At 48.7% G+C, this 22699-nt stretch overlaps 9 protein-coding genes across 9 annotated transcripts, besides 3 other annotated features; 5 read left to right on the top strand and 4 right to left on the bottom strand.

Annotated features, from left to right (window-relative positions):
* Window positions 1-2297: 2297 nt before the first annotated feature.
* Window positions 2298-2524: a sequence feature (Protein overlapping with rRNA (K444DRAFT_670135, PMD50405.1) was converted to a misc_feature.).
* A 75-nt stretch (window positions 2525-2599) lies between these two features.
* Window positions 2600-2678: a sequence feature (Protein overlapping with rRNA (K444DRAFT_670135, PMD50405.1) was converted to a misc_feature.).
* Window positions 2679-2710: 32 nt separating this feature from the next.
* Window positions 2711-2875: a sequence feature (Protein overlapping with rRNA (K444DRAFT_670135, PMD50405.1) was converted to a misc_feature.).
* Window positions 2876-5144: 2269 nt separating this feature from the next.
* Window positions 5145-6013, bottom strand: K444DRAFT_547166 (lytic polysaccharide monooxygenase; the record flags this gene model as incomplete). Its single annotated transcript, XM_024876286.1, has 3 exons — window positions 5145-5575; window positions 5627-5879; window positions 5918-6013. Coding segments are annotated over 3 exons (780 nt in total), but the record flags the coding sequence as incomplete, so codon positions are not given.
* Window positions 6014-8413: 2400 nt separating this feature from the next.
* K444DRAFT_603660 (uncharacterized protein) lies at window positions 8414-9540 on the bottom strand. Its single transcript, XM_024878782.1, has 2 exons — window positions 9256-9540; window positions 8414-9149 (listed from the first exon to the last, which is right to left on the bottom strand). Exon 2 carries the CDS (start codon window positions 9103-9105, stop codon window positions 8767-8769), a length of 339 nt encoding a protein of 112 aa, XP_024727307.1. The 5' UTR covers window positions 9106-9149; window positions 9256-9540; the 3' UTR covers window positions 8414-8766.
* Window positions 9541-9744: 204 nt separating this feature from the next.
* On the bottom strand, window positions 9745-11820 carry K444DRAFT_621783 (uncharacterized protein). Its single transcript, XM_024881972.1, has 2 exons — window positions 10094-11820; window positions 9745-10037 (listed from the first exon to the last, which is right to left on the bottom strand). The coding sequence occupies exons 1-2, from the start codon at window positions 11603-11605 to the stop codon at window positions 10005-10007; spliced, it is 1545 nt and encodes a 514-aa protein (XP_024727306.1). The 5' UTR covers window positions 11606-11820; the 3' UTR covers window positions 9745-10004.
* Window positions 11821-12920: 1100 nt separating this feature from the next.
* On the top strand, window positions 12921-14167 carry K444DRAFT_637770 (ribosomal protein L1; the record flags this gene model as incomplete). Its single annotated transcript, XM_024884168.1, has 2 exons — window positions 12921-12992; window positions 13040-14167. 2 exons carry the CDS (start codon window positions 12921-12923, stop codon window positions 14165-14167), a joined length of 1200 nt encoding a protein of 399 aa, XP_024727305.1.
* A 253-nt stretch (window positions 14168-14420) lies between these two features.
* On the bottom strand, window positions 14421-15407 carry K444DRAFT_546795 (alpha/beta-hydrolase; the record flags this gene model as incomplete). The annotated part of the gene is made up of 1 exon (XM_024876256.1): window positions 14421-15407. The coding sequence occupies one exon, from the start codon at window positions 15405-15407 to the stop codon at window positions 14421-14423; it is 987 nt and encodes a 328-aa protein (XP_024727304.1).
* Window positions 15408-15673: 266 nt separating this feature from the next.
* K444DRAFT_603653 (cyclin-like protein) lies at window positions 15674-17872 on the top strand. Its single transcript, XM_024878781.1, has 3 exons — window positions 15674-16257; window positions 16307-16517; window positions 16565-17872. The coding sequence occupies exons 1-3, from the start codon at window positions 16016-16018 to the stop codon at window positions 17420-17422; spliced, it is 1311 nt and encodes a 436-aa protein (XP_024727303.1). The 5' UTR covers window positions 15674-16015; the 3' UTR covers window positions 17423-17872.
* A 418-nt stretch (window positions 17873-18290) lies between these two features.
* On the top strand, window positions 18291-19415 carry K444DRAFT_546723 (uncharacterized protein; the record flags this gene model as incomplete). The annotated part of the gene is made up of 4 exons (XM_024876250.1): window positions 18291-18360; window positions 18414-18429; window positions 18584-18807; window positions 18862-19415. The coding sequence occupies 4 exons, from the start codon at window positions 18291-18293 to the stop codon at window positions 19413-19415; spliced, it is 864 nt and encodes a 287-aa protein (XP_024727302.1).
* A 1419-nt stretch (window positions 19416-20834) lies between these two features.
* K444DRAFT_710194 (uncharacterized protein) lies at window positions 20835-21738 on the top strand (the record flags this gene model as incomplete). Its single annotated transcript, XM_024888216.1, has 2 exons — window positions 20835-21018; window positions 21214-21738. The coding sequence occupies 2 exons, from the start codon at window positions 20835-20837 to the stop codon at window positions 21642-21644; spliced, it is 615 nt and encodes a 204-aa protein (XP_024727301.1). The 3' UTR covers window positions 21645-21738.
* On the top strand, window positions 21738-22565 carry K444DRAFT_267657 (uncharacterized protein). The gene has a single exon (XM_024871455.1). The coding sequence runs from the start codon at window positions 21830-21832 to the stop codon at window positions 22256-22258; it is 429 nt and encodes a 142-aa protein (XP_024727300.1). The 5' UTR covers window positions 21738-21829; the 3' UTR covers window positions 22259-22565.
* Window positions 22566-22699: the final 134 nt, after the last annotated feature.

The following is a 22699-nucleotide window of genomic DNA, read 5'->3' as shown; positions in this document are numbered from 1 at the left end:
TTTGCTAACATGGCGTTCTGGCAGACAAACAGAACAATGAACAGATCTCTGCTCTCTCTTCTCCTCAATGGAGAGAGCAGAGGTCTCCAAATCGATACTCGCTTTGCTCTGGAAGAGCTTTCTGGAAATTTTTGGGGTGTGGCCGCGAAATGGGGGGCGGGGGAGCATGGTTTTCATGTGCTTATTCTGCTTTATCCTCGGCTCCCCCTTGGCCTTCTATGACTTTTGCGGCTGCACCCAAATAACACGAGCGCAGCTCTGGTACGACCCTTTGATTCTTAATAGGAAAGATACTAATAACAAAGCCACCTCTAGTGTCTTTCTGCTTTCGTCCGGACAACTTCGTTTGCGTTTTTCCGGCTTTGCTCTTCGCGAAAGAAAAAGGGGGTGCAGCCCTGGGGTCCGCTCGGCAACTCCAACTCCGAAGGGGCTGCACCCAGACAACACAAACAGCACTCTCGTAAGTGGCCATTTGAACACTTGGTAATAGCAAAGGTACTGAAAAGTTCGTTATTCTAGCAGCTGTCTGCTTTCTCTTGGGCACAACCTCCTTTGAGGAGGAACATCCCAGGTTCAACTTTGGACAGAGGGGTCCGCCCTGCAGGCATACCGCAGGGTGGACCCAAAGAGTATGAACTCAGCTCTTGTAGGTCACCATCTGATCTCCTTTAATATAGCAAAACATTAACAACTTTGCTGTCCTAGTAGCTCTCCTCTTTTGCCGAAATCGAAGCACTGAAACATAAGGGGTCCTCTCCACCGGGCATTCCGTAGGGAGGGGACCCAAAGAGCATGAACTCAGCTCTTGTAAGTACCCGTCTGATCTCCTTGACAAGGCAAAAAGACTAACAACTTTGTTCTCCTAGCAGCTGTCTTCTTTCGCTTAGGCATTCTCGTTTGGTTTTTCTCGGCTCTTCTCTTCTCGGAAAAGGGGTGACCCACCGGACATTCTGCAGCGGTCACCCCAAAGAGGATGAGCTCAGCTCTTGTATGATCCGTCCGATCTCTTTGACAACGGCAAAAGCGCTGACAACATCAATTCTTTAGTAGCTGTTTGCTTCCATCCGGTCAGTTTTTGATTGCTTGTGGGCAGCCTTTTGGCGCGAGTTCCTTTGGACACTGGAGAAGGAACTTCGGATCCGTGGACATTCCGAGGACAACTCTACTTGGAATTTCTGGTCCAACGTCGTCGGCGTTTGTCACTTGTGTGCTCCAGATGTTCCAGCGCTTCTCTGGTTCCTCAAAAAGGGAAAGTATATCCCGTACGAGCACCCAGAGCAAGCCTCTGTGTGGGAGAAGGAGCAGAATCTCGCCCACCGCCAATGAAGGTTCTCTTCCAAACTGAATTGAGGGTTCTGGCAACATCACCTTTCAAGTCTCATAAATCCAGCAACTTTGACGCAACGAACAGAAGCCCGACTGCTCAGCAATAGTGGTCCTTCCACTGCGAGATGTCTTTCCGATTGATCTCCAATGATGGTCAAAAGAAAAGCTCGTCCTCAAGCTGTTGACACTGCTGAACAATCGCAACGACAAGCTCTCGGTTGCTACCTCCTGCGACTTTTACTTCCTCTAAATGACCAAGTTTGAACAACTTTCCGGCCTTGAGGGTTTGCTGGCAGTTCTCCAGCCGTGAAGATCAATGGAGACGACACCCAGTCACGAATTGGAGTCCGGCGGATCAAAGGAACTGCCAGAATGGCAACGCCCCAGGCCCGGCATGACAGAACGAGTCGCCGACTCAATCGACAGACCGGGGATCGTCCTTGGAAAGAAACCAACGGGTAACGGGGAATTATTCTGGAGAGGAGCCTTGAAAACTTTGCTGCTGGAGACCTTGCTTGGCAAGCGAAGAGATGATACCTACATCGGCTTCATTGTGCTCCTGGCCTTGCCCTGACCATTTCTGCTCCTCTGAAGAATCGGTGTCTACTTTGTGGAGTTTATACAATTTTGCTGGAATTCTCACCCTCTATGACGGTTTGTGCCAAGGAACTTAGACCGGAGCAAGCCATTCCCGAAGCATCTTCGACAAATTACAACTCGGAAGGAGTCTTTGGGTTTTGTGTTGCTCCTCCTTGATCAACACTGCTCCTGCTTCTGGCCCTTGACAGCAATTCATGGGAACAACTTTACATCCTTGGAGGCTCTCGGATGATCAGATCGGAGATCGTGAAGTTTTAGAAGTCATTGGATATTGAGTAGCCAAGACCGAGCAGGCAGAAAGTAATGATGAGCATACAAGGAATTGCTGAAATTCCAAACGCTCCTCGATCATAAAGGAGACTGAATCTTCCATGACCATTAAGGTGGATGAGAACGTCGACCCAGTACGCAATACTGAGGCCAGTATTACCTCCACTGCTCAAATCACGCCAACTCAAAGCACCTCACCTCCTTCCCAGCCAGCCATCATCAAAGCCGAATCAGCAGCTGCTCTCATAGGAGTCGAAGCTACACCCAGTCCGTCAAGGCGCTGGCCAAAAGCTGGATGTCCCAGTAGCAGAGCTGGGTTATCAAAACTGTAAGTTACGTCTTCCAACGACATGGGAGAGTAGCGGCGGTCCCAGTAGCAGATCTGGGTGATCAATAACTGTAGGTTGCGACTTCCAACGACATGGAAGGGTAGCGGCGGCTCGGGCTGCTCTCCCACGACAAGGGGGAGCAGTCAGAGAAAAGTGAGTCAGGCGACACATTTTATGCCGTCAAGGCATATCTTGAGTTGTATCATCCGAGGATCGTCTTCCTTGAAAACATCATGAACGCTCCTTGGACGGACGAAAAAGCCGCTGTGTGGAAAGGCAAGAAAAACCAGAAGAGCATTCGCTGGCACTTGGACAGGGCTGGTTATGAGTCCATCTACGACCCATTTTGAGCTGCATTCCCACACAACTCGACTCGTCGGAAGAGCTTTATACGAACGAAGGCACCCAGTCACGTACGGGGTTCTCACCATCTATGACGTCTTGTTCCAAGGAACTTAACTCAAGATGGATATAAGATGCTGGAAAGCTCAGTATCAACAAAGGCAGGGCTCCGGATGTTTACCTTCCCAACGACATGGGGGGATCATGGCCGTCCTAGTCGCAGTTCTTGACAATCAAAATCGAAGAGTTGCTCTCCCACGACAAGGGATAGCAGTCCGGCCGCGCTCCCAGCGACATGAGGGATGGTGTCGAGAAGGAAAATGGTATGTACTTCAGTGTGTACCCTCATTGATTGCAATGCTAACTTTTTCCAGCCATTGTATTGTGGGTCTGGTGCAATGGATAGTAGTGGAGGACGACAACAGACGAGACGGGTTGCAAGACTGAGGAGAGGCGTTCCCAAGCGCGCATGTACAGTACCTGGAAGGATCCGAGTAAGAGGAATAAGTCTGGGACGGGGAAGGGGAAGAACAAGTCGGGGGACATGAAGGTCTTGTTCGAATTGACCAACGTTTTCAACCCGTTGACCGTCTTCATCAACCAGCCGGCTGAGCATGTTCAATCTGTCAAACATGTGAAGGTTCGACTGCTCAGCTGTGGGTGTCCTTCCGATGGTGTGAATGGAGCCGGCTCGACTTTGAAACTTGAAAAAACGCCCAAACAACTTCTCATCTGACGTCAAATAGAAGATCGGAATTGAGCAGATGTGAATGGTGAGGTTGTGGTTATGATATTGCCGTCACCCACAATGACCTCTACTAGGGCGCTCGAGCTCTGACTGCAGAGGAGGTTTAGAGTGGCAAATACGTGATCTTCGACATCGTTCTGCCGACTCCTGGCTACGATCTGGCGGGGGTGAAAGAAGCGTGGGAAGCGTGGCAAGAAGATTGAGTCAAAAAGATGAGAATGAGGCCTTAAGGATTTCTATCTTGATCGGAGGAAGGAATAGACTTTCAGGAGCAAGCTTGCATTCATCGGTGATCCAGAGAACCACGAAGTTTGAGACCTGGGATGGCTTTCAATCCGTGTATAGTACAAGGAAACAGAGTAGTGACGTCCCAACATATGACGACTCTGCTTTCATCAGTAAAGATCGGTTCAAATATCCGTTACAGTCCACCCTTGCTGCATTCCCTTAGGTTGGGCCTCCCTGGGAATACTTGAGTTATCGATCTCCAGTCTCTAGATCTGAGAACTTCGTCCAAATCTATGAGCTTGCTGCTATGAATCTTGCCGTTGATTGTAACCCAACGCTGTTCCTTCTCCCAGCACATTGCACCAATTTTCTTTTGATAAAGACCTAGCAGTATTAGGTAGGGGTTTAGCACAAGTGCAGAAGAGAAGGCGATTATTGGAGGAACTTCTGTTTAATTCGCTCCATAAATGAGCAAGCTCAATGTCTAACTGAGCTGGATATATATGTACAGAGAAAGGAAGGGAATAATTCTATATACAAGAAAGCCACCGGTTCTAATATCAATCATGATCTATCCTAATCTGTGAGTCCTCTTTTCATGGGCCGAACTCCGCAGCAGCGAAGTGTCTGCCCGCAGTGGGGGCCACAAATCCAGACGCGAGTGTTCCTGTCGGCTTTGCAAAGCCAGTGCCATGTGGGAATCCAGTGCCATGTGGGAATCCAGTGCCGTGAGGGTGGTGGTGGCCAGTTGGGTGAGGGAACCCAGATCCCGTAGCCCCAGCCGCGAAGCCACCAGCGCGGTCAAACTTCTCCATCTCGGCACGCGCAACATCTCGTGCGTGACGACGGGCGACGGTGTTGCCGTCGTAGGAGGCTCCCTTGAACTTGTTGTAGAAGGAGGAGATCCAGGAGAGAAGATCGGAGAGTGTGGTTCCTGCTGGCGCAGTGACTGCGGCGCTGGAGGTGCTGGTTGAGTCTGCGGAATAGGAGGTAGGGATAGTGACGGGCGTAGCAAAGGGGAGCCCAGATGATGTAGGAACTGCTACGACCTCCGGTATGGTGACTGCCGTGGCAGCCGTCTTGGAGGATTTGGATTTGCAAGCGGACTTCTTGGTGCGGGTGCTGTTCAAGTATGGTGCGCCTGAGGACTGAATGCCTACCAGTCCACCTGAGGCAGAGGCTACAGAAGCAACATAGGTGATTTGAGCAGTAGGTGAAGAGGTGACCTTGTTGGGTGCGCTGGAAGCGGCTGAGGCACCTCCTGTGGTGATGGAAGCGACACCAGTGATTGCCTCTCCGCCCGTTTGACTTGCACTGATAGCGCCGCTGTACAGAGTTGGGCCAGGAACGACATAGGTCGACAAAGAGGTGTAGATGTTGATCTCGATTCCTGGGTCGGTCTCAACGTAAAGTGCCGTGCCCAAAACTCCAGATGGTGTTGCTGTTCCAGAGCCAGTAACTTCCAGGTTCACGCACTGTGGATAGTTCTGGGCTCCATCAACGGTGCCGGCTGAGTGCAGGGCGATGATCTCGTGGCGGAGAACGTAGTTGCCCGGAGCAATATCGGAAGGAATCGTGACAGTCCAGGAATTGTTGTTCGCAATCAGGGTATCTGACGCCCAGGTGCCAGGAATTGTTGTATCATCGATGAGCCCCACTCCATCAATCTTGAAGAACTCCAGTGTAGACTTGTCAACGGTCTTGCAGTCTCCATTGCAGTTGGCGAGGTAGTCTAAGTAAGTTAGTGAGAACACACAAGGTCTACATGAAGTAGAATACCTACCAATGACTGGGCCATGATGAGAGCTCGGCCAAGCTGTCCACTGAAGCTCAACTTGTCCGCCTGCTGCAACTGTCGCTGATGTTTGAGCATTTGTGGCACCCAGATGACAGATGATATCGGAGGTGGTGTAAGCATCTGGGGCAATGAAACCGTTGTTCAGATCCTTGGGGATCGACCAGCCTACGACTACTGGCTGGGTTTGCAAATATTGGAAGCTTGCATGGTAGCCCTCGTAGCTGCGAGAACGGTTAGCCTTCGGGTTCAATCCAGGATAATGGTGACATGCTAGACACCATCTGCGACGATTCCAGTGACCGTGCCGTGAGCAGCGACTTGTGATACAAGAGCAATTGCTCCAGTAAGGGCGGTGATGGTAGAGAAAGACATGTTAGAAAGTAGCTTCGAAAATCTGCGCGCAGCGTGATGGTGATGAGTTCGGGCTTGGTAAGTATATCGGCCGGCTTCAATCTATGAAGAGGATATTCAAGCAGTGAAAAGAATGGAGATGTTGACGACGAGAAACTTCCCGAGCTTTTCCAACACTCTTATATGCAACGTATAAGATGAGCACCAGTACCAAGGAGGACATGCCCACTCTAACTATCTGCTCCCGAAATAGGTTCTTCCTCTGGCCCACCAGTACAGTTTTTCTTTGGGGCCTGGGTCTAGCCCGCAACTCACAGTTGGGTTGAGTCAAGAAAATGAGGCGGGAAACCGTGCGACATCGAGTCAAGTTCGGCTGCCACTCCTCCCAGGCAGTGGCATGCTGAAGAAACATGGTTTCCTTGCCGCCAGGCATGGTGATCTTAGCGGATGTATGATAAAGATTAGATAGGACGTTGGTAGTTGTTTGAAGATGCTCAGAAAATTCCAGGTCCAACATATCTGCGCGTGGTGACCCCTTCTCTACCAGCGTTTCAAACACAATTGTGGAGCTCACCCCTGAGCTGAACGAGAAACCATTATGCAGCCCACAATTTTCCATCTGGTGTCTGGACATCGGAACAATTTTGTTTGAAACAAGCTGACGACTGGAAGATGGAGGATCACAGCAGCGGTGATCAGTTGTCTTCCGAGCATGATGCTCGGAGCAAGGTGCAAGCTGTGATGAAGGAGACGAATGAGGTGGCTGGATAGACGGATGGTGTGGAGATGACCAACACGAACTTCATGGTCCGACCGTAGATCCACAGTATTTTGTGTGACATTGAACATATGGAGAGGAAAGAAGAGAAGAGAGGGGGAACTGGATGGATTGTCGTTACCTCCTACACTGGGTTACTCCAGGGGACCGAGCGTAATTGCGCGATTCCACCGGAAGCGATTGCACTAGGGCCAAAAATACGTGCGGCGGTAATCCTCAGGCATTAAATCACGCAAACTAGGCTCCTTTTAGGATAGCTAATATAAAACCGAATATGCAACCAAAAAACAAAGCCATATATAACCCCCCCAAAAACCGGCTTTTATATAATATATATAATACTTAAAAGATTAATATTACTACCGGAATTAAGCTATTAAAAGTTTACTAATCTCTTACGCCTTTCTTTGCCTTGGAAGCTCTTTACTCTCAAAGAAATTAGCTTACTACCTTCGGTTAGCTCGTCGGGGGCCGGCGGGAGTGGCATATCAAGCTACTTCACTACCATAATATCGTTAAAATTAGTATTCAAATTAGTCGAATTAATATGCAAATAATTATACTTTGAATAGACCTCAGATATTAAAAACCATGAATTTTCATATTAATTGCAGCAAAATGGGACAATTTTTGGCGGTAGATAGAAAATACCGTCGTCCAAATTCGCTTATCAATCGGTGAAGCCCTGTAGACCCTAAAAGTTACGCTCGGTCCCCTGGAGTAACCCAGTGCAGGAGTTAAAGTAGGAAAACATTCCGCCAATCGGGGACATGGAGAGGCCCAAGATCGACCATTCATTCTTGTGAACTCCTTTCTTCTAATATCGTTTCAACGTCCAGTCCAGACGAGGCATACTTTTGAGCTTATATGCGAAGATACATAAGACGTACGTCGTGATCTGCCATCTCGGCGTCATGCTCGAAGCATTGTATTTGTTTCAAAAACACCAATTGGCCCGATTCACCGTCTCTCACGCTTATTGAAGCTTCCCCAGCCCTCATATGTATGCGCAATACATTTATCACTCCTGTAGCTATCTCAAAATTGAATCACATTGCCTCAAGATCACAATACATCCAAGTCTCACGGCCTCCCTCTACTCGATAGAACTTACCTAAACAACGATATTTTCCGATAATAAATAAGACTTACTTGTGTACCCAGTTCAAAGAGGTTGCTGCTGACGCTACCTCCACTCTCAGGAAAGTACAAGCAAGCGCAGGTGCGACTATCTTTCGGGGAGAGCCCTATTCCCGTATACCTTTATTCGAAGTCGAAGTCAAGAAGTGTAAAGGTAGTGAACGTGAAAGTCCAAGCACATGCTAACCCTTTCGTCAACAGCAGCGGTCACTTCTTCGCTTCCATCTTTTTCTTGAACGTTTTGCAGACTGATTTAGTAAGTCATTCCATGTTTAGTATTATGCTTGTTGCTGCCATTCGCTGTTCTCAAATTCAAGAGGTTCTGAGAACAGACGAGTCTAAAAATGCTCTCAAATGGAAGCAGCGAAGACTTGGAGTTCCTGACTATTTACGAATGATGACTGTTGGTGATGTGGGGAGATCATTTATCTCAAGTGTTGGATAGTATCAATGAGAGAGGGATCGACATTGTACTAGAAGGACACGGGACACTGGAACATAGGCTTGGGATGGAGTTCTAGCATTGATAAAGAGCCTACGGGAAAGATGAGGTCAAATAGAGAGAAATCCAAGCAGAATGAGAAGAGAATCATGCTCAATATGTACTATTGCAGACTCTGAGCTCCCAAACCGCTTGCACAATGAGATGAATCATTAGTCTCATAACCAGTCGTGCAATTTTGGTTCGTGATGCCGTGTATGCTCTTACGCCATATCCAAATCACCAACCAGTCCACCTAACGCCGAAACCAAGCATAAATGCCACTGCCATCATGTGTTTTCATTTTCGGTGGGATTTCCCTCATCGGCATCATCGCTTCGTAGTCCCCATTCGAGATCAGTCAACCCCTTCCCTTCAAATACGTCTCGTACCCGGTCCACCCTCCGTGAACCCCGTGCCTTGTCCCTTCTCGCACTCACCCATCTCTACCTGGTAGGCCTTCCGCTTCAAGTCTTCCTGATTCCAGCTCTGCACCCTGTTCATCTTCGGTTTCCAGCTCTCGGTCGGGCTTGGAAGGATCTCGCCTTGGCTGTTTCTTCTGCCATCTGGGATATGGATCTGTTCTGCGGTGTTTGCGTGCGCTTGGGCATCGGCGTAGTTGGTAGAGGTAGGATGGAACGGGACGCCTGCTTTTGTGGTTGAAGGAGCATTCGGTGAGCCAGCGGCTGTCTGTTTGACTGTTTCTGTTGCCATCGCTCTTGTCTAGTACAGAAAAGTTCTTGAGGTTTGTTGTTGTTCTGTGATCGCTGTAAGTGGAAGTCGGTGAACTACTTCAATACTACAACATCACGCCATGTTCAATCTGATAAACTTAACGGAAAGTTGAAAGTTAATCAGCCTTACCTTGATAATCTGAATCAAGTCCTGTGCTTCTATGCCAAACGCAACCTTCCAATTCAGGGTCGGCTTTCCTTATGTGCTTTCCAGGAGCCGCAATACCCCTCTTTTACAGGGCGCTGGATCGCGTTGCGAGCCTGACACCGTCACACGGGATTGACTAAAAGTACCCTCTGGAACGTGATTCAATTCGTGCTGATAAAATTGGTTGAGAGGATGAGCAAGGAGATTTCACATGATAGTTGCGTAGAATGGGATGATCGTGGATTGACATCTGATTTTCTATGTCAGGGAGGCGAGGGGCAAGTGCTTTGTTGGACGCCCAAGGTGACCGGACTCAGATTTCAGGGGTCCGCTTAACTGCGGGGAAGCTTTGGTGGGGTATTTATTTTGCAAGGGGGTGATAAATGCAGCACATCGAATTTCTTCTTGGTATTGCACACAAAGTAATAATTCGAGAAGGCACGAGAGCAGAAGAGAGGGGGATCTAGTTGATGGCAGAGAGTTCTTTTTCAGATCCTATCCTGTTCACTACTAAACAACGCCATCCCCAAGCTATTTGAGCTTCATCAAGCTTCAAGCTTGAACGCGATGACAACGAATCCACCAGGCGCGAAAGGAAAGGAAACTAAACATCATACGCCTCGCTATGCAATGGGTATGACTGAGTATGGACAACAGAATGTGTGGTGTGGTATCAAGGCCGTATACAAGGGGCTACCGTAAAGCAGTTGCGGCATCAGGCGTTGTGCTCATTATGGGGTTTTGGGTTTCTTCCAGTAGTATTGCTGATATCAGGTTAGTATGGCAAATGCTAATGATATGGTATTTTTGGGTTACGTACCTTGTGTTGCTTTCTGCAGTTTCGGAGACTCGGCTTTCGGAGTCCATCAACGACAGCAGCTCTTCGCTCCGCGTCATCATCCTTTTCCGGCACGTAGTAGAACTCACTCTCAAGTGGTTTGCCTGCTGCGTCCTTTCCCTCACGATGAATCTCGCCAATACAAGCGGTAGCGTTTAGTAACTTTCTCAACTCGTCATTCGTCATTCCTTTGTTTTCTTGCACTGTAGGACTGCCACCTTTGAGATCTGCCGGGAGATGGTTCATGATGACTGAAAGAGGTGTGGACGAGAGGCGTGAGAAGGCAAGCTGATTGACGACATGATTGACAATCGGGACAGGGTCGGCCTGACTTGTGGACTCGGAGCTAGCTCTACGGTTGGGAGAAGCAGCATGTTCGTATTGTGCACGGGGAACCTCTGGTGAGCCACCGTGGGTGAACGAAGCCATGCGGGAGGAGATGTTAGCACCGAACGGGCCGAAAGAATGGACAATGGGGTCGTTCTCTTCATCCGGATCCTCCTCTGCCTCGCTAAGATCACTGGACTGACTCTCGACAGGCGCAGGGAACGATGTCGCCGCTTGTGTCGAAACCATCGACTCCCCTACAGCGATTTCATTTTCATTACCCTCTGGAGATGGTGCATCCTCATACACCTTGACAACAGCAGGCTCTGCATCATCAGAGAAGAGTTTGGTCAGATCAGCCACAGACTTTCCGGGCCCTGCCGGAGTTGGGGAGACTGGAGACGTAATGCGAGTTGAATGGCGACGCAACGGGCTTGACTCCATCACTTGCTTACGAGCACTGATAACAGCAGCTATACGACGACTTGGCGAGTTTTCATCGTCCCAAGAAGAATCTGTCTGCTCTCCAACCGAATCCTTCCGATCTCTGGACGGCCATTTGATCAAGACCCGAGCATCTTGCACATCCAACATAACCTCAGCAAATTCAGTCTCCGATGTGAACGTGTCCTCCTTCGCCAACTCCCATGTCCGACCTTGACTATGCAGCTTCACGCCATTCCAGCCTTTGCACTTAATCTCCACCTTGTTGGGTTCGAGAGGAACAGTCGCGGCAATATACCGAGCTTCGACATGAACACGAGATATAAGACGGTTGGCAGATAATTGGTAGTGTGAAGAATTGCTCGATCTACCCATGCGAAGTATTTCACCATTCTCGGGAAGGATAATTGAGGGTACGGCTGAGAGAGGAGCGCGCTCTGAGACCGAGGATTGAGTTCTTTGCAACCCAGGTCTCGTAGTGATTTGCGGCGGTGAAGAGGAGAGAATACCTGTCGTAGAGGTCGGGATTGGTGTGGGGTACTTTTGGTAAGCATTTTCGCGTTCGGACGGGGAAGATCGAGCTTGTCTCTTCTGTGGCCGGGGAAAACCTGGGGAGGACGAGTGTGGCTCGAACGCGGGCAGCAGAGTCGGTGCTGGACGCTTTACACCTGCAGTCGATGGAAGACTTGGCTGGGCATTGATCTTGCTTGGAGTGGAGTCCATCATGGCAGACATCTACCAAAGGTTTTGTGTAGCAGAGGAAGACTTTTCAACGTGATATCAGACCGCGCCTGGACGCGACTGACACCACGGTTGATATTGGAGGAATTGTCTGCCGTAGAAGGAATTATGAAAAGCAGAAATCACGAAGAAGTACGGGCGTGACGAAGAAAAGTGGGAGGAAGTTGACTTTTGAAGGTCACGAACACGGTCGACTTTTGGCAGATCAGGAAGATTGGGTCTCTTGCTAGGAACGCGAGAGACGAAGACTAGCGCGTTCAAGATTCGCTTGGGATATGAAATGTCCGACCAGTCGTGCATGTTCATGAGACTCCTTTGCATTTTCTGGGCATTAATTATGCAGAAAAATCAGAACTTTATCTATTTCTCTTTACTATTTTCAAATTTCTTCCATAAAAATTTTAATTCCTCAGTTTCTGTAGAACTTCTTGGTAGTTCTCATCCCATGTCAACTTTCTACGGGAGCCTTTTCTGCCCGAAGGTACAAGGATATGACGTGCATATCAAAGAAGAACCTTTTGACAACTGAGAGAATTTCACATTAAAACCTTCTTATGAAATCTGACTTTCGACGTGTTGGCAAAGTATAGCCCGTGTATTCTTCAAATCCCAAGTCAGCATCAATTGCGTTTTGATTGCTCAGTCGCGTGCCTCGGCCGCTGACCCTCGGCCTTTATCCCAGCCTCCTCATCGCGCTGCGCACGCTAGAGACGTGAAGCATACAGGATCCTACGCGCCGATGAGACAAATCGGGTCTCGTACAGCAGCGGATTGTTCAGTCCTCGGCTCATTGATTTTCACTGGCCCACTCAGCAAGCAGGAACTATCTAGTTCTTTCCGTAAAATGGGACCTCTTCCGCAGAAATTAGTAAGATCCTGCATTCTACATGTAAGTGAAAGCGGTGTGACAGAAAGTGAAGCATAACCGTGTTCTCGGCTTTGGACTTACGCATTACGTGTTAGTTCATTGTTCAGGAAGTCCAATTTAATTAGGAAAGCCAATCGATTCCATTTTCTAGCCTCATATTAAAAAGTAGAGAGTGAAGTTTGAATTTGTGAGCCAGCCTTGTCGTGACATCTAGACCTTTGAAATGCTAGAACTAAAACGGGTAAGGCGCAATGTCGGAACTTTGTGGAAAGGTTGCCGACCTCCCAAAAAATCTCGATATCGAAAACTATTTTGCGGGACAATCGAGAAGACCAACTGCGATTGCAATCCATGTAACAACGTCGTACTCAAAATCCTCCTTAGATTTATGATTGCGTAATTGGGTTTCTCAATCCTAAAATTGCCATCATGTCACCGACTTCAACTGCGTTGACTGTGAGGGTGGAGAATGGTTCGCCTTATCAGCTCAACCACGAGCAGGTATGTGCACTCACACAAATCAAGCTGTAATACTCACAATTTTGCAGACCCTCAAAGCCTCGCAAGCTCTTCTAAAGCACATCAAATCTTCCGAGAAAGAAAAAACAAAGGCGACCGGGAAAAAGAGTCTAATCAAGGACGACGACGACTCCGAAGGAGACGAAGACTCAACCTCTCCACCAATCTGGCTCGTCCTCACAACCAAAAAGCACATCGTCGATCAAAAACGCCTCAAGCCCTCCAAGATCCCTCTCCCACACCCGCTCAACTCCTCAGCCAACACCACAATCTGCCTCATAACCGCCGACCCGCAACGAATTTACAAAGACCTCGTCGCCTCCCCCGCCTTCCCTGCCGCTCTCTCGAAAAGAATCAGCAAGGTCGTCGGAGTCAAAAAGATTCAGAATAAATGGACGCAGTATGAGGCACAGCGCAAGCTGTATGCGGAACATGATATCTTCCTTGCTGATGACAGGATCGTGACTCGGTTACCGCAGTTACTGGGAAAGACGTTCTATGGAAATACTATAAAGCGACCGATTCCTGTTTCTATTCAACCCGCACTTGCTAATGCGGAGGGGAAGAGGATTACTAGAACGGAGGGGGAAAAGGGGGAGACCAGAGGAGCAGCCCAGCCGAAAACTATTGCTGCTGCGATTGAGAAGGCAATTCAGTGCACTTACGTACACCTTTCGCCGTCTACGCAGACCTCGATTAGAGTAGGATATTCGAACTGGAGTGCGGAGAAGCTGGCGGAGAATATTGAGGCTGTGGTTGAGGTACTTGTGGAGAAGTTTGTGCCGAAGAAGTGGAGAGGGGTTAAAGCGTTTCATGTAAAGGGTGCAGAGACGGCAGCGCTGCCCATTTGGTTGGCAAGTGAGATGTGGGTTGATGAGGGAGATGTGCTAGGAGAGGAGGAGGTGAAAACGATTGAGGAGGCGAAGGTCAGCAAGAAGAGGAAAGGAAGAGCGCTTGTGAACGGGGAAGTCGAGGGCGAGAAGGGCAAAAAGCAGAAATTGTTGGAGAGCAACGATGATAAGTTGGATGAAGAGATCAAGGCTAGAAAGGAGAAGCTACGATTGCAGAAGTTGGAGGCGATGGTGGATGAAGATGCCGACAGCTTCATTCCCAAGGCTTCGAAAAAGAGCAAAAAGCCGAAGGAGATTGCGGTGTGAAGTACTTGGTTTATGAGATATGTTGCTTGGCGTCTAAGGAGTATGGACTGGTAAAATGGTTCGTGGTTACTGAGGTGCTACTTTCAAAATCGTAGTGTTATTGTACATCCTGGATGAGCATGCAAATGACTACTCTAGAATCTGAATGTGAAATACTTTAAATACAAGAGGTATGAAGCTTCATGACAAAAGAGCAAAAATAATCGATTCCGTTGTTCTCATAACTCCAAGTGGCGTACAACATAATCATATCCTACAAGTCCTCCTTGCTTTGCTCACTTCCCCCAAGTTTCCTACCGTATGGTCCGTAGTTGTCTGAAAAGACCTTCTTCAACAAGTTGTCACTCAAACTCATATGTCCTCCCGCCGTCATCTCAAACTTCAACGCACCCTTCTTATCCAGCGTCTTCAACCCAAGCCAGTCTTCTTTATAAATCGCCCTATCCCTCAACAGCGTCACATCCGTACCGTTGACCTCTGCAAACCAGCTGGTCTCCTTCGGTATAACCGTCTCATCGTCCTCGAACACATACATCACGAACCTCTCCAGCTTCTCCAAGTTTTCCTTGTAAGTTTGATTCTTGACTTCTCGTTCATTGTTGATATCTGCTAAGAAGTTCGAAAACTCAAGATATTGTTCGTATTGATTTGGATCGCGGAAGTACTGTGCAGGAACCAAGCGCGATTGGACGAAAGCAGACCAAGTGCTGGACCGCAGAAGGCCTTGAGCTCCGCGGCAGAGGAAGTCGGTACTGCCACATTTCTGGAATTCTGAGATACCGTTGTGCTGACTTCCGAATGTTACAAGGCTTCGAACCGGTGGGAAGTTGCACCTTTCAATATACCCTCTGAGAAATTGTCCGCCTTGAGAGAATCCCAAAGCATCAACTGCTGGTGCTGTTGATAAGATTGGATGGGCTGTTAGGTCGGCGCAGACTTTCTCGATTTGAAGGGTTAGGTTGCCAAAGAATGTGGCAGAGCGGTCTGCTGAAGCGTCGTCATCGATGCGGATTATGTAGGTTAGAGTTCCCGGATTTACATCCTCTGCGAGTGAAGCGATCTCTGCGAGGCCGTCTGCTGCGTAGTTATCACCCAGGCCGTGCCATATTATCAGAGGGAGAGGTGTGTCGTTGTCATCGTCGTCTGAGAGGGGAAGTTGTTTATGTTTTATTGGGAGAATCGAGGAGCTGATGAGGGGTAACGTTGCGAGGATGGAGAGAACTGTGGTGAGTTTGGCCATCGTGGCGAAGTATCTTGGGAAAAGGGTGACAATCAGATGATAGCGGGGACTTTTCCGGACGATGATGATAAGGAGATATCGTATTGGTGAGTTGTGCTGATGGAAATGGACAAGGCTGGCAGGGATGAAACTTGGGGTTGCTTGGATCACGTGATTTTGGCACTAAGGTGTGGAGCTAAAACAAAAGCTTATCGATACGACATGGGATCTCAAATCTCAATCGAGCGCTCATTGGCTTGTCGGCGAAAGTAACCACCGGCGCCGCCGCCAACCTTGCATTGCACGATGGATGTAGAGTCGTCCAAAATTGTCATCTCCCAACCACAAGAAGAAGAAGAAAAAGAAGAGAAGAACCAGCGTTTCCAGGAAAAGAGGGCAAGACTGAGACGAGAGTACGAACAAGAGAGAGCCCAGAAGGACCCCCTCGAACCTTTTTACATCAAGAAAGCTCAGGAAGAGAGGGTGAGAGCCTATCACCAGAAGCTCAGAGCATACTACCAACGCAAAATCGCGGACCTGGAACGAGAAGGGGATAACCCTGAGACCTACACTCCTAAACCTCGCACCGACAAAGAAATTTCTGGCTTCATCTGGGGTTCAGACGGGGAATGATGGCTCCAGCTCAGTCTCAACCAGCCTCTGGGCAAGCCAACGAGCCTCTAAACACGAGCAATGGTCCCGCAAGTCTTGTTGGCCCTACTCCATCCTTCATCTATGTCGCCAAGCGGTTTGTATTCCAACAGCAGATCCAGACCCACATGATAGCTATTGGCAACAATCCAACTCGCGAGGACAACTTCAGACTACATGGTGTTCAATGGATCAATGATGTTAGAAAGGCTTTGTCACTGTATGTTTTGTCCCAGCCATGTCAAAGTTTTGTGCTGATCTTTTGATAGACCTGTTAGCACCTTCACCGTCGCAACTATACACTACCATAAATTTCGTCTCACCCACAAAGATACTGAATACCAATTTCAAGACGCCTCGGCTGCTGCTCTACTCACTGCTTGCAAGATCGAGGATACATTGAAGAAGTCAAAGGATATTTTGTGCGCTGCTCATAACATCAAAGTTCCTGGTGCCGATCATCTCAGTCCGGATGATATTGTGAGTTTACCACATATCGGTGAAGAATGTAGCTAAGTGCTGTGTAGACCTTTGAGGGCCAATCTAAGGCTATCATTGGATTGGAGCGCCTCGTCCTTGAAGCTTCAGGTTTTGACTTCCGATCCTTTCACCCACACGAAACCCTCGTCAAGCTCCTCAAGTCATCTGGATTCAGCACAGAAGTCAGTACAATGGCTTATGATATGATGATCGATCTGCACAAAACCTTCGCTCCTCTCAAGCAGGTTACTACTACTATGGCCTTCGCGTGCACTGAACTTGCTACCTTGGTTACCGAAAGTGCAGATGATCAAGATATCATGAAGAGTCTCATCAAGGATTATGAAAAGTGGTCCACTAGCAGAGCTGAGGTTGTTGAAACCGTACTCGACCTTCTCGACCTCTACACCCATTTTCAAAAAACGTCGGAAGTTGGTCCAAAGTACAATATCGAGTTGTTCATTCAAATCCGGATAAAGTTCAATCAGGAGGTTGAGCAAACTCCGGGTCTGAGCAGATACACACACCAAGTTGAGCACCAGAAGACCAACGGCTTCAAGACGAACGTCAAGACTCCCAAGACCCCGATTACCCCTGCCAGCCCTTCTGATGTCCGTGCCAATGGTGCATCTCCTGCCACTCTGAGTCCTAGATCTTCTGATTCGCGTCGCCCTGGCCCTCGCCCTGGACAAGATGGCACTGCTCGATTCATGCTCGATCCGGACCAAGCCAGGAAGGAGCGTGCAGTCGTCAACGAGTACCACCGAATTGAGTACGAAGAATACGAGGTCGAGGTCGAGGAGCCTATCCAGCCAGAGCGCGCTCCTCAAAATCATCACCGCCCAGGCGGGCCTGGAAGCAGAGAGGATAGATATCACCCAAGCAAGCGTGGCAGACGTCTCTAAACGGCCTGAACAGAGTGCACATATTTTCTTTCTTACTCAAAAAGCAGGAATGTGTGTTACGGTGCATACGAGGTGTTGGCGGACATTTCTGCTTTTTCCAGGCGCTGAGGAATGCATATATGCATGAGCATACTGGAGTTATGGGCTTTAAGTCAGGATGATACCACAACGAAGCAATGAAGTACTTTGATTCAATCAAATTCTCTCCTATCGTAACCTATACTTACAGCTTCATTCCTGGGGCTCGATTCTACTTTATCTATTGATCCCCTCCATTTCTGCCCCCTCCTTGCTTTCAATCAGCCCGCCAACACTCCACCTGTCTGCCGTCGTCGAAATATTGACAGCCTTGTCCAGACGGAACTTGATTTTGTTCTGCAGCTCGATTTCAGAATCCCTGCAGGGTGGAGCTGCCTCTCGCATGTGATGGTCCCTCGGAATGGACGCCAGCCACCCGCGATGACGATGTTCCCTTGAAAGGAAACTAAAACGAGAAGTCAAAAACGCAATGTGGCTTTTCAACGCCGAATCAAGGCAGACGGCTGAGCACTACACTAGAATAATTGAACATTTGCGCTGTCTTCGATTGAATTTCGAATTTCCCTTCCTCATACTGAATCCTCAAATCCGCAAACGTGCTTGCAAAAATTTGTGAGTATGAATCCCACGCCGCTACCAGCAGTCAGCTTGGGTCGCTTGTGACGTTGTTGGCCAGCCTTCTGATTTTCCTGCAGAGCTCACCACGCCAACTTTCTTTTCCACACGACACCTTTCCATAACGCAAAAGAAGACCAGACCGCGAAGCGACTGCGATAGACAATCGATTATCCTCTCTCGCTAGCAGACCTCGAGTTTAGCAGCATCAACAATGGCGCCTCTCCCTTCGGCCAACCAGCCGCTTCAGCAAAGACTCCTGCAGCTTGCGCAGACTCTACAATGTGAGTACCCGTCTGAGGACTGTGGTGGATGCTTATACTAATGCTCTTTCTAGTCGCTTGGTTTGTCGGGTATGTGCTTCTCCCTCCTCGTCCTCGATCTACAATGTGGAGCTTTGGCAATGTGTGCTTTGAGCTCATCCCGGCTTCGGGGTTGAGCTTCTAGTTCCTTACCGCGTATCATGTTATGAAGGGTTCATGCAGCATTGCTAATGACTGCTGACAGACACTTGTCGCTCCTGTTTTGCATCTTCCGATATTCCTTGTCGTATATCACACTCAACTACTACTCGCGATGGGCCCAGTTCTCCTACCGTACTGCCTTTATCTCCGCAGCGGTGACATACGGAATTGTGGTCTACAAGGCGTTCCGTGCTCGTTCAAGAGCTGGTAGCAAGGCTCAAGGAGGTGTTCTTGCTCTTGCCGCTGATGAAAATGTTCAATACTTGGGTCAGTCTACTCATCTTGCTTGTCTGGCATAAGCTGTAGCTAACACTCTCACAGCTATGGCCCTCGTCTGGCTCTTCTCCCCTCAGTACCCTCTTGCCATGCTCCCCTTCGGTATCTACTCCATCTTCCACGTCGCTACCTACACGCGCACAAACCTGATCCCCACCATCCAACCTCCCGTTGCCCAGGCGCCAGTTGCCGGCGCGTCTCCCTCCGCCAAGCCGCAATACAAGCCCAACGCACTCGCTGAGACCATCGGCAAGTTCGTCAAGGAATACTATGACGCCTCCATGGGTCTTGTTGCCGTCCTCGAAATCCTCCTGTGGGGCCGCCTCTTCCTCTCCGCAATCATGTTCGCCAAAGGCTCCTGGATCCTGATCGCAATCTACACGGCCTTCCTCCGTTCACGATACGCTCAATCTGCTTTCGTTCAAGGACAATTCAGACAGCTTGAGGCTAGAATCGACAGTCTCGTTGGTGCTGAGTCTACGCCTCCTGCAGCTAGAAATGTATGGGGTGGTATCAAGACGGGTGCGCGGTCATTCCACGATGCTACTGATGTTGGGAGGTATGTCGGTGGTGCGCCGGCTCAGAAGAAGGCTTCTTAAATTCCCTCTACAACCGGTCTCGAAAATTATCAGAGAATGGGATGGGGTGGCCTGCTTGTGTTGAAGCACGGCAGATATGGCACAGAAGAGCAATATATGGAGGAGAAGTAGAATACGTAGTATGGACTGAGAGAGAATGAGTGGTGTTCCCTTTGATGATGCATCATACAATCATAGCGTTCTGGTCTGGTCTGGTTTTTCTTCCGGTTATACGCGTGAGGATGTGAGATATGTGGTGAGGGGTGGAGGGTGTGTACTCGTAGTTAGGGGAGATCAGTGGTTTCCGCAGCTTTTCTTTGGCTGCTTGCGTATTGTTTGTGTCTGTATTTGGTAAATGAAATAAATGGAATGGTATAGGAAGTATGGAGCTAGGCTCTACTTTTGCTTGTGGTATGTATTTGAGTCCAACTTACCTGCCGTTTTGCACTGCCATAGTTTTTTGTTCTGGAAGCAGAGACTGACCAGCCGACTTATTTACGATGCCCCAAGTCTATTGGAAGCTTTTGTGGCTTTAAGATTACCGTTGACTTGAAAGCTGATTTTCAAACATCACGAGGACCTCGAAGCTTCCATTCCAATCGATTTCGACCTCGCTGCTTCAAGCTTTTGCCTCTTCGACTCTACACCTTTTCCGGAGAACCCTTGAAATCAACATCACCATTGCCGATACCGAACGTATCGAGCAGGTTTTGGTCTCACTTCCACTGCTGTGCTACGTCTCAGAATATCCAACACTTGGAGTTTGGCTTCCTTCCATCTTGCTCCATCAACGGCGGCCGCCTTCCACTCTCATCAACTTTGGAAGGGTCGTTCCTGTTCGCCAATCTCGAGGGTCTTTTGAAGGAGAATCGGGCTTTGAACCTTGGGCATTAGCACGTGATAGAAGGTTTGCCAAGGTCATGGCCGGCTTCCTTCCGTCTCAACTTTGTCAACAGCCTACATCTTGAGCTAACAACAAGTTGAGCGGTCCTTCCCATTGTCATCTTTCGAGGATCTCCGAATCCAAGTTCGACACAATCTTCCACCCTTCCCTCGTACATTGTGCTTTGGCGTTCGACAGATCATCCTTCCTTCAGCCTCCGCCGGACATGAGAGTGATCTTTCAGCTTTCAACTTTCATCCTTGTCTTCAAAGACACTCTTGCTCATCTTCGAAGTCTCAACAACCATCTTTCTTTTTGGCAACGGCGTCAATAAGCACGCTTATTCAGTCACATTCAAAATGGCTCTACATAGCCTTGCTACGAGTCTTCACTCGGACCTTCTGGCAAAACATGTAATTCACTTCCAATGATGTTATGGATGCTAATGATTGGCATAGACTGGTGGAATCAAACATGATTCAGACCCGATGTGTTACCAAGGGAGATAGGGATGAATCCACTTTACACCGAGCCATTACTGTTTCCCCAACTTTGGCATGTGCTCTTTCCTCACGCCTGAGAGATATTTCTGTTCTCAAAGCGCCACGCGACGTGTATTTACTGCCGACGAAGCTTTAGGCGAGCCCGTTGAAGTCTTCGAGAGCCGTCTTACCGATAGCAACTTCAACGGAATCATACCATGCTTTGTCAAATGGCTTTACGGCTTTAGTCTTGATAATGGTGAGTGGACTGTTGATCGTTGGTATCTTGATAACAAGCTTGGATCCCTCAGGCTTCAGAACGCTCTACGGTGTCTCTGCGAGAGACTAGACGACTACAAAGGTGACATTAATTCCGCAATCTCTGTGTTGGCTAGATGCTACATAGTAGAACGGGCTTAGGACTAAGTAGACTCTACGAATGACCTTGACAAAGGTTTCGATATCGAAAATGACCAAGTGTATTGGGGAAACAAGCAAATATTAAGGTTTCATCTAGACTTCTTCGCTTTCTTCGGTACTCGCGAGGTAATGGTGCGTCGAATTTATGAGACTGGCGGCGAGCATGTAGTACAGCTCTTAATAATCATGGAGGCTGTAACAAAGCTGGTAGTTTCGATGGCGCTCCTTACGAAGAGAAGAATATCTACAAATATCTCGTCGATGAGAGCACGGTCAACGCACCTGCTGCGGCTCCCAAACTCAACACCCTCTCAGATCGCACCACCTGCTGCCTTGACGAGAGCACTGAACGAGGTCCACGCTAATGACTTCTTTCATGATGCTGAGGTCGAGGCTGCAGTGCTTGCACTTCCACCTAACGAGCGGATCGCGGTCATGAATGCGATGGCAGATGACGAGATGTGACATCGCAGTGTTTAGTGCTTGCACTTCCCGGATCTATCTCACAACATATCAACATAAAAGAGCTTCTGCACACAATCTCTCCAAATACTCGCTCCATAGCGCCATCATGGTACGCTCTCGGTTGGGACAATTCGAATCATTGGGGAGATGGAAACACACTTCCATGAGCCATTTTCACACTCGGCATGTTTCATTTCTTCTTTTACAAGTTTCCTTTTTTTCCCTTGATGGCTTCCAAGCGCAATCCATGGGCTTTCATGAATACGAAGCACTGCCATTTTCATACTCACGCAAACGCGTACTCTACACCACAAAAGCCCCTTCTGTCACATAGAACCCCATATCCGAGAAGAAGTTGGGTTGTAGCTAGGAGAAGGCCCCCGATCAATTCCTATATAAGGAGGACGAATATAGCGGGTTCTTTATCCCTCGGATGGTTTGTTCTTGCGTCTGCGGAGGTATTTCAGAAATGGACACACGGGGTGGATGCTAGGGGTAGTTCTTCATCTGAGGTTGAGAAGGAATTGATTGTGTCATTCCTTCCGGAAGATATCGCCTTGATGAGAGTTGGCTGCACAGGGGAGGCTTGTTATTGTCAAAACCATATCATCTGACGATTAGAAGTTCAAAAATGGGTGCCGGGAGTAGAGCAAGCGAATTCATTGGTGGAAAGGCTACCGTTCCAGTTGAGGGTAATTGGGATAAACGAGATCCAAGAAGGTATAAGGAGACTCAAACCAGTATTGAATCGGGCCCGCTTACTTCGGAGGCTGATAGTGTGCGAGTTAGATGAAGTCGTGAGAAGAAAGGTCGACCGGTCGGATTTAAGCCGGTTCGGCAATTCAGGGGTAGAAATCAGCGAGCGCTTGTGATTGGCCTCCCCGGGTTTCTTCGACGCTTCTGATCAAGCTCGGCTCGGCAACTTGTGGGATGCGGGATCCGGATTAATGCAAATACGTTGTAAGCGTGATTGCCAGCCGTGAAGCAGTCACGAGCTGTGCCTCAATCCGGCTCTCGATGATGCTATCCCCAGTGTAAGTCCGGTCCGGCTCCAA

Source organism: Hyaloscypha bicolor (genome assembly GCF_002865645.1).
Source record: "Hyaloscypha bicolor E unplaced genomic scaffold K444scaffold_183, whole genome shotgun sequence".
In the NCBI taxonomy this organism is placed as follows: Eukaryota; Fungi; Ascomycota; class Leotiomycetes; order Helotiales; family Hyaloscyphaceae; genus Hyaloscypha; species Hyaloscypha bicolor.
This window is presented reverse-complemented; position numbering and strand designations above follow the sequence as displayed.